Below are 10,334 nucleotides of genomic sequence, written 5' to 3' on the forward strand. Positions count from 1 at the left end.
TACTTGGCTCACGTTTTCCATCCTTACAAGAAGTAGTGATGTTTCATGCTAGCAAGCTGTGGCAGGGGCTGTCACGTCCTAGCCAAAACAATCTTTTTTCTTCAGTACTTTATTGAAAGATTAAAAATATCAACCCCAAGGGTGGGGAAACGGGCACTCTTAATTTAAGCACTATGGGTTGAAGTGTATATTTTGGGGTGTCAGTTAAGTCTGTGTGTGTGTACACAACAATCTGATGCACTAACTTAGAAATACGATTTTTCTGGTTCAGGGGTTATGTCGTACACACACAGACACACATGTATACCATTGAGACGGAAATCACACTTCTAGGTGTAGTTCATCAGATTGCTGTTTATGTTAGTAAAAAAAAAAAAATGGGATGGGAGCCCTTCATATGTACTAATAGGGAAGGAATAATTAAAAAATTATGGTACAGCTGTAGTGTAGAACCTATAAAATGTAATACTGCTTGGCCCTTAAAACGTATATCATTTATTGTAATAGAAATTTCCATGATACCAAGTGAACATTGAAGCTACTGAATATAATTGGTATAATCGCCTTTTCAAGAATTTATATCTATGTTTATATAGATTCATATGGGAAAATAGTCTGGAAGGCTATATACCAAAATAGTTAGATTGTTCTCACGGTGATGCGACTAAAAACGTTTTTCATTTTCCTCTTTACCTATTTAAATATTGCTGGGGATTTTTATCGTTATGTATTACGGTTGACCCTTAAACAACACAGGTTTGAACTGTGCAGGTCCACTTACATGCAGATTTTTTTCAGTAAATACAGTATAGTACTGTAAATGTATTTTTTATGATTTTCTTAACATTTTCTTTTCTCTGGCTTTATTGTAAGAATACAGTATGTAATACATACAACATACAAAATACATGTTAAACAACTGTTTATGTTATCGGTAAGGCTTCCAGGAATAGTAGGCTACTACCAGCTGTTTTGGAGGAGTCAGAAGTTATATTGGAAAAAAAAAAAAAGAAGTTATATGCAGTCAGGGGCCCACTTCCCACATTGTTTGGGGTCACCTGTACTTACTTCATCTGACCAGGGAGAGGGGAAAGCAAACCTGTTTTCATTTTGGAGAAAAGAAAAGATTTCTATATTTAAAAGGGTAAAAGAACTAAAACCTTTGGGAAGGGCCAAGTTGTTACAAATGACAGCTCATGAGAATGGGATAAAGTTTTTAACATTGACTTTTTAACACTAATGTTTCACAGAACTGACAGGACAGAGCGGGTTGTTGGAGATAGGAGTTCCGCATCACTAATGAGGTTCAAATAGAACCATTTGGTAAGGTTGTCATGGAAGTGATTGGAGCATCGAGGGGTTTGACATTTTGCCTTGAGACTCTCTTGGTAGATGAGATTTTTAACACGGGTAGAAGGTTGAATAAGGGGACCTATAAAAGTCTTTCTGATGTTCATTCCTGAATTCAGAGAGAATTGTAGTCTAACCTGCTTGTGAAAAAGTGACTTAAGAAGAAAGCAGCACGATAAAATTTACGTGAAACATGGCCTTTTTTTAAAATATGCTACAATGTAACACCTTCCAAAGGCAGTTAAAGGGGCTGACAGTAGGGGTTTCTGTCTACAACTTATCACTGGTGAAGAAATGAGGGGAAGGAGGAATTGATTCTGGACTTGCTGCAGTGGTAAACCAAGAACTATATAAATACGATATTATCTGGGGTCACGAAGTAGTAGATGAGGCCAGTGATTTCTAAGCCCTGCTGAACCTCACAGTTAGTCTTCAGAGCTTCCACATATAGATACATATTTTAGTAGGCTCTTTGTGGGTCCTGACCCCACAGATTCAGATTCAGTAGCTCTGGAGTAGGGCCTGGGGATCAGTATGTTTTAATTCTCAAGTGATTTTGCCGATCGGCCAAGTTTAGACACAAGCACAAATAAGATACACATACGTACACGTACGCACATATCAGGACCATTACCAAAAAAGGAGAAAACAACATAAAGATCATTGGAAAGCATCACATGTTTTGAACTATCTACAAAGCTGCCTCACTGCGAAGCCTATCCACATTCCCCCTTCGGGTGATGCTGGAGCCTGTATTGCTGATGTTCCATTCAGTGCATTAAGCAGACCTACTTAAAAGAATGAGTTTTATTTATCAATACATTATGTAATCATGCTCGTGAATACACGATAAGCAATATGAAAATGCATGTTGATAAAACATGCGTTTGTCTGCAGACTCTAAACTGATTTGAGCTACGTAACCATAACCCCTGGTCATGCCCTTAAAGGAAATGTCAAGGAAGATACGCTAAAGTTGAAGAGAAACCAGCTGATGTTTAAGATATGGACAAGGGGGTATCCTGCTTGTGATCAGGTTAACAATAATACGTCAACTGAATATTTTTTGGAATTTTGCATCTTCAGTGAGTTTCACTCCCAGATGATGTTAGTTAGGGGGGACTTGAAGGCAACTGGTAAAACTATTAGCAGATCTAGAACATAAAAGGAACTGCCGTCACCTACTATCCAAGTGCCTAGGCTTCCTAAATAAGAGAGTTGACCCGGTCATAACTGTCACATTTGTCTTCTGAGGTCACTTCTGCCACCCAGATTCCCAAGTTCTGTTTAGCCTCCAGTGAGCTAGTTCCCTGCACCAGAGGGTTTCGGGCCACGGCAGCTGTGGCATGTGACACAGATGGACCCCACAAGGCCGTGGGCTAGTCCCTGAACCACCGCACGTGTTCCCCCCGCTCCCGGCTTCCACGTTGTCTGCTCCGGGTCCTGCTGGAATGCTTTTTCCCGGGCACCCACTCGGCAAACTCCCTACTCCTGTCGTGTCTTTGCTCACACACCGCCTTCCCGAGGCCCACCCTGATCATCTAATTTAAAATTGCACCTGTGCCCCAGTCCCCGCCCAGACCTACATTTTCTTTTCTCCAGTGCACTTAACCCCTTTCAGTAATTATTTACTCGTGTTTATTGTCAGATGTCTGTCTCCTCTGCTAGATTGTCATCACTGTGAGGGCAAAGATCTTTGTTGGCGTTCATCGATGTATCTTAAGTGTCTTGAATAGCATCTGACACATGGTAGGCTCTTATCAAATAATCATGGGTTAAGTGGATGCATAAATATATGACGCCTTGGTTGTTTATCGCTAATTTTTTAGGCTGCTGCAGGCTGCTTTCAGTAGAGCCTTCTGTATTCCCACAGCTAGAGCCATCCCGCAGCTGAGGTCCCGAGTCCCAGCTCCCTGGCAGGAGCCGCTCCACGGGTAGAGTTGGAAGCCTCTACTGCTTGGTGTCTTGTCCCCACGAGATGTGGGGTTTCCCCTACACTTTGGCCTTCGTCCTGCTCTATACTTTAACATCCCTTGTAGATGTTGGCGTTGTGCTGAGATCAGCGCTCAGCAGTCACTCGGTAAATGATATGATTATGGGAGTGGCCCACTATGTTCTGATTTTTAGCATAAGAGTGCCTTAGAAATGGTCTAGTCCAGCTCATGTTATACTTCAAGACCCTGGAGAACCAAGAGATTAATTTTCCAAATTCACAGAACTAGCTGGAAGCAGTTCTGGGACTGGAGTCCTGGTCTGGCATTGTTTGCTGGCTTTTAAGGACACCGTTTTGCTACAGCAGGGAGGAAGGTTTCCCCAGGCCCTCCTCTGTTCCGTCTACACAAGGCTTTGCTTCGTTGCCTTTGCCTTCGTTCCATGACTCCGGGTCAGTCTGTTCTGCCCGTCTGTCCTCAGGAGCTCCTCGCCTCCATCAGCATCTCTTGCTTCTGACCCTCGGGAGAGGCAGTGGGGAGGGGAGAGAAGTGCTGCCCGGCTTTGATCGAGTCCTCGGGGATTTCTGGGTTATCTCGTGAGCTTTGCAGCATCCCCATGTGGTGAGTGGGAGCAGACACTCTTACTCCTTCCTTTACTGACAAGGAAGTGAAATACAGGTGAATAGGGTTTGCTCAGTCTCGCAGTCTCCGTGGCGGGGCTGGAAGCTGAGCCTCCAAATCCTAGTTTAGAATCTTTTCTTCTGTGTCATATTTTAATGTTAACAGAAAGAGACAAAAATTTCTCACCGTCTGCTCTTCTGAAATGTACATAATACCTTTTTTTTTTTTTTTTTCCTGAAGACCTTATTCAGTCTTTGAAAGTCTTCTGAGGATATCAGTCTGGATTTCTCTAGCATTTTTAGCGTGTTTGTCTTAGAAAAACCACTGACAATTCGAATAGCGATAGAATGGACAGGCTCCCTGATAACTAACTAAATTGTCGTCTGCATTTGACAGTCATTAAATGCTGTTACATACGGACCTATGTTCGTGGTGTTCTGGTTGCCCTTTTGAGACTCTCTTGGTGACATTTATTCAGATTCTTGATTCAAACAGTGTATCATACAACTGTTAATGATTTGATATTTTTACAAGTTTTGAAAACCCACATATATGTGGTTTTTATTTAGGAGTGTAAGAAATATTTCTTCACATGTAAAACACGATATATTACTGTATTTAAACTAAAAAATATTCTCTAAAATATGTCTCGCTTAACTCCTACTAGAAAGCGGTGTCTTATCACTGTCCTTGTCGTTAAGTCTTGTGAACAGATTGAAATTAATTTTTTAACCTAATTAAATTCAACCAATACAGTGACTGAATTGTATTAGTGTTTATGTTACCTCACTGCCAAACAAAGTGTTTTCAAACACGCCGTGGCGTATATACTCTCATAAGAAAAATGAAGTGCATTATATGTTTTGCGAGGCGCATAAGGAAGGGACATCGTCCCGATGTGACTGGCACTGGTAGCCCCTGCCAGGCTTCCCTGCACAGCAGGTTGCATGCAGAGCACCTGATACACAGTGTCTGTAATGCGCCTTCATCTTGCGGCCTTTTGTCCTTCCCGAGGCCACGGGCTACACAGAATTGGTGGTGGGTAAGGGTCCTGGAAGATACGAAAGGCTCTCGTGTCCTGTGTTCAGAGTCCTCAGTAGGACGAGGCCAGAAGGCGTAAGGCAGAGTTGAGGTACAGTAAGTTCATACAAAGTCACTGATAGAAGTTGGAGTTGTCTGAATCCCATTTCCTGCAGAAATGATACCCAAGTTCTAGACTGACCATTGATATTGTTACCCCTACACATTTTTAAGTTGTTTTTGTTTCAGATGGCCACGTGGCATGCTGCCTGGAGCATGCCCTCTGCTCTCCATTTGATCTAGTGCCAGAGAAAGAAAAAAGCAAGCTTCTGTCGAGAATATAGTTTGCTTTACAGGTTAGAGTGAGGGGAGAACCCCGTTTTACCAGGATGATGAGATTGTGGAAGTATTCTCGCTAATCGTAACCATCGGCCCTCACTCAGTTTCCTGAATGATAGAAAACTCTGTACGAGCCCCGCCCCGGTGAGGTCTCCACCACGTGACAGTTTTCTGGCAGATGAGCTGTGTCCAGTCACATTTGTTATTGCTTGCGTGCAATTTTGCAGTTTGCTTTGTTTATAAATTGGAGAGGCACTCTGCTTAGGGGACAGTACAAACACACACACACACATTGATTTATACTATGAAATCACAAGAAGCTTTTCAAATGGTGTCTAGAGTAAAAATGATAGCCTTATGAAAATATATGCGCAACATTTCTTACAACAAAAGTAGTAAATAAACGTGCAGAGTAACACCATGTAGTTTTACATGGGGAGTAAGCATCGTAAAGAGAATCATCTTTAGGTACCAAAATGATGTAGGGCCTTTCTTCTTTCTTCCCTTCATATCATTTGTTATCTTTATTAGTCGAGCCTTTTCCTAATGTCATAACTCACAGTCACCTGGTGTTATTCTGTCTGGCTCCATAACAAAAATACCATAAGACCGTGTGGCTTAAACAACAGGAATTCGTTTCTCACAGTTCTGGAGGCTGGAAGTCCGAGATCAAGCCTCTGGCAGATTCCAAGTCTGATGAGGGCCCGCTTCCCTAGTTCATAGACTCATCTTTATGTTGTGTCCTCACATAGCGGGAGGGGCGAGGGAGTACTCTCCTATCTCCTTTATATACAAAATGGCACCAGTCCCATTCATGACCTAATCACCTCCCAGAGGCCCCCGATACAATCCCAGTGGGCCTTAGGTTTCAGCGTCTGACAGGGAGGAAGGACACTATGACACACCTGTTCTGTTCAGGAAGGAAAAGGAGAGACAGCGTCAAATAAAGCTAATGATCGAAAGGTTTAATCCATGCCAGGCTGAAAAGAACCATGATTGTCTTTCAACTGGCCAATCTAGAACAGTTTTGTAAAGGGATAGAGTGTAGTTCTATTTGACAGTTTCCCTCCTAATGATCTCTCCTATCCTTTTTCATATTCGGGAGCTGTTCGCACATGACCAGTGTGTGTATTTATGGAACAGAGTAAAAATGCTGACAATTACAAATTGATTGTTTTTTTCAGTAGAGCTATTACCTCATCAACTGGTACTTTGAGTAAGCATCTCTTAAAATGAAAAAAATTTAAATTAATCCACCTAACAAGACTTATTCTGAGATTCTGAGAATAATTTTCCAAATATATCTGGAAAAGTAAATTGATTTTCAAAGATGTATAATGGATGAATTAACCTCATTTTCAAAAAACCCATTTACGATCCACTGTGAGAGCAGCTTCTAAATGCCCTCAGGTAGGCGTCATGTCAAGTGGAGCAAATAATTTCTCACGCAACTGAAGAGAATATTCGGAGTAGAATAGAAGGACAAAAGAAGAAAAATGCGTTTTAGCCATTGAACTTTGTGCTAACTTCTACAATTCATGTGTGTCGTTTACTCTCTTGTAGGTATGAGAAAGTGCCAGTCATCTTGGTTGGGAACAAAGTGGACCTGGAAAGTGAGAGAGAAGTGTCCTCCAATGAAGGCAGAGCCCTTGCGGAAGAGTGGGGCTGCCCCTTTATGGAGACTTCCGCTAAGAGCAAAACAATGGTGGACGAACTGTTTGCGGAAATCGTGAGGCAGATGAACTATGCCGCGCAGCCCGACAAAGATGACCCGTGCTGTTCTGCATGTAACATACAATAGCATTCAAGTACGGCTGTCCTGGACAGGACCCGCCCACTACCGTAGGCGACACACACCTCGTCCGCCCGACTGCGGAGCTTGCAGGCTGTGTGGTGTGAATCCACAGTGAAGTAGCAGCCCTTATTCAGCATTGAGCAGTGATTGTCAGTTGCTATCTCTGAGTAACATTTGGGTTCAGTAACTCCAGTTTCCACCACGGGCCTCGGTCTCCTCTGTGCACCTGCAACTTGAAGGCATAGCCAGTCGATCTACAGGGTGATCTCCTCCAAAAGCTATGATGGCCTTGTCGCTGGGTTGACAGAAGCACCTACTGTATAAATTAAAAATAACCATGAGAGAGAATCCAGAAGAATCCCTATGACCACTTACAGTTAAAGTATTTTGTCTTCTTTAAAAAAATAAATAAGTAAAGGAGAAATATTTTCCTAGGAGAGTACTGAATTTCAGGACTTGAGATAGTGCTTCTAACCAATGTATCCTGTCAAGTAAGATAATAACAACTGACCTGCCGACAGCATTACAGGGAGCGAATCTTCCCTCAGCTGACGTATTCCTGTTTCTCAAAATTGATGCTTAATTGTAGATGTTATCCCAGTCTGTGACGCGCAACTAACTCGTGCATCAGACCTTGATAGAGCAGAAGTCAGAACAGGTTGTGGTAGGAATACAGTCTGGCTTTAGAGTGTGTTAAAATCACCTGCTTTGCCACAGAAGATGGAGGCTCTCACAAGGGTTTGATCCACATTAAAACCCCAAGCCCACCCTCTGTTAACAAAGCAGGGATGGTCTTAATTACTTTACTGAACAAGAAGGAAGCAACTGTAATGGGAAGATTGCCTAGCCTTACTCACAAGACGCGTTCTGGTAGATTAACTAGTACCATCGTGTAAGGAAAATGAAGCCATGCTGCATCCACATGTTCCCATTTGCAGAAACCTCACAGGACAGTACAGATATCTTGCATTTTTATGTTCGTTAAAGCAGCAAATTCCTTCTTGCCTTTAAGGGCTATGGTTGAGGTGTGATTCTTGGCTAACCTGCTTTCGAAATCAAGTTTGCTATAGCGAGCTTAATTGCAGGCATCTAAAAATTGAATAACCATGTGAAATAATTTGGGCTTAAAAGTAGAACATAAATTATAGAGTGGAAGGCAAGGGACAAAAAAAAACCCCCACAAAACCTTTTATCTTTAATTTTCCTGGGGAATTATATAAAGATTTTCTTATAACAATTTTGCCCTGATTACTGAAGTGGCAAAGCTAGAGTGAATATTTTGTTTTGAAAAGGTGCTCAAGCTCTGACATTTTTGGTTTTCATAGCCGTGAAGTATTTATCATTTGCATGACTAATGGCACAGGAAAAAACCTATTCATAAGTTTTTACAATCAAGCGTAGAAGGGTTTTCAACGAACTTCAGAGTTATAAATGCTGAAGAGAGTATCTTGAGCTAATCCTCTGGAGATAAATCTGGCCTTCAGAACTGCACTGTCACTGAGCCTGCGATTTGCGTACTTGCCTCACACTTTGTTGGCTTCACACACTTGTGCAAGTAACCTCTGGTCTTACGTGTGTACCTGAGAGAAGAGTGTGTGTTTGTGTGTGCATGTGTGTTAACTGTTCCTAAGAATTTGGCACAAGTCAGAGATAATTGCCTATACTGAGAATCCGTACTGCAGAATATCGTGTATCAAAAAGCATTTTTTTTCTTTTAAATTATTTGCGTGGGCTTTTTTTACACGTTATGGAAATCATTGCTGGCCCCCAAATGTTTAGTAAACTGGCATTGAGCTTAGAGGTTAGCAAAAAGGTGGCTAGTACTTTTCACAGATGAGAAAACAGATATGTGGGTACAGGTCGTGATTGTGAAAAATCTTTGAATTGTGAATATTTGCATTCTTCAACATATTTTTTTCTTACAAACCCCAGTTGGGAAGCACCTTGTTTACAGGACAGAAAGTTCTAACCCGTTTTCTTGAAACCAGTTTCGGTATGTCGCAGTTGATTCAACTGAAAACATTTAGAGAAATCAGAGATTCAAGAAGTATGATTTGTCTACAGAAATAGAAATATTTGCTATTTGCTAGTGAATCGGCTGAGATTTGAAGCCTCTAACTTCTCAGAATGATTGTTTTTGTTTTTGTTTTTAGAATTCCATATTTAACAGCAATTTATGACAACTAAGATTACATATTAAAAACATCTGTAAAGACTCCAAGTTTTACGTTATGGATTGCTATGCAGACCAGAAAAAGAAGTTAAATAATAGGAAAGGTATGGCAAAAACGTAAGGTGGAAAAGATTATTATCTGCCCATTCGGATTTTCGTTGGGAAGTGTTTGTGTCAGACAAGAAGGCGGGCTTTTACTGTACAGACGTTGCCGAGAACCGATCTGGCTGCCTGATCAGTGTTGCCACATCTTCCTCCGTGATTAGTGATAAAGCATCAGAGATCCCCAGAAACATGGGCACCCTCTTGTGCCCTTCCTGTTGGTGTTTCATCTGGTAGGAATATAACTGGGTTTGAATGAATGGGTTTGTGGAGATGTTACTAACAAGCTGAAGAACAGGATGGAATGACACGACGTCACAGTGGCTACAAGAGAAAAGGCGGCGACCTTGTGTCGCTGTTGGTTTTATGCCCTGATCAGACTAGCAACTAGTTAAGTGAAAGTTTTTCTAACATGCCTTAAAAGATGTTATGGTTTGATCCAAAGACCCACTTTTTCTTTAGCTGTTTGTGATAAGCTTTTCTTTTGTTTTCATTTTGCCTCATTTTACTTTCAACAAAGGCGGTGTTTTTTTAGAAGTTTGTTTTTTTTTTTTTTCTTTTTTGTTGCAGCTTTTTTGGGGGGGAGGGCAGGGTTGTTTTTTAAGCTGTGATAGTGATGGTAACTGATGCCTTTCGTTTTGTTCAATTTACACCAAACAAGCCAGCATCTGATCAAAAGCATTACATAAAATCTTCCTTAAACTATTGAAAGGTGCTTCGACGATTTTCTCCTTTGGTTTGTAAGAATTAGAACTGAACTTTTGACTAAGCGCTTAGAGTTGCCATCACTTCTGTGGTAAAACTACTGATATTTGCTTTTTCTTTATAAGGAAATGTTGCCTAAGGATGTCTGCTGTTTGTTTTCAGGAGTTTTCCAGGGGGAATGTTGTCTGCGTATGTCTGAATGTGAAAAGTACGTATTTTGTTTGTTGCCATTGGTTTTTTGGTTGGTTTGTTTTGTTTTTCAGTTGTTGTTCTTCTCACTAGTCTTGTGTTCACACTG

At 41.3% G+C, this 10,334-nt stretch overlaps 1 protein-coding gene across 1 annotated transcript in view; it reads left to right on the top strand.

Moving 5' to 3' along the window:
• Positions 1–9,917, top strand: part of RAP2A (RAP2A, member of RAS oncogene family) — a 33,742-nt gene extending 23,825 nt beyond the window's left edge. The window contains exon 2 of the mRNA XM_028112096.2: positions 6,825–9,917. Coding sequence (XP_027967897.1) covers positions 6,825–7,062 — 238 coding nt within the window. The 3' untranslated portion in view covers positions 7,063–9,917. The remainder of the gene's footprint in view (positions 1–6,824) is intronic.
• The last annotated feature ends 417 nt before the right edge of the window (positions 9,918–10,334 follow it).

The sequence above is a fragment of the Eumetopias jubatus genome, unplaced genomic scaffold, assembly GCF_037043125.1.
Source record: "Eumetopias jubatus isolate StellerSeaLion01/CBP00866 unplaced genomic scaffold, mEumJub1_p1.0 scaffold_3, whole genome shotgun sequence".
NCBI classification, from domain to species: Eukaryota; Metazoa; Chordata; class Mammalia; order Carnivora; family Otariidae; genus Eumetopias; species Eumetopias jubatus.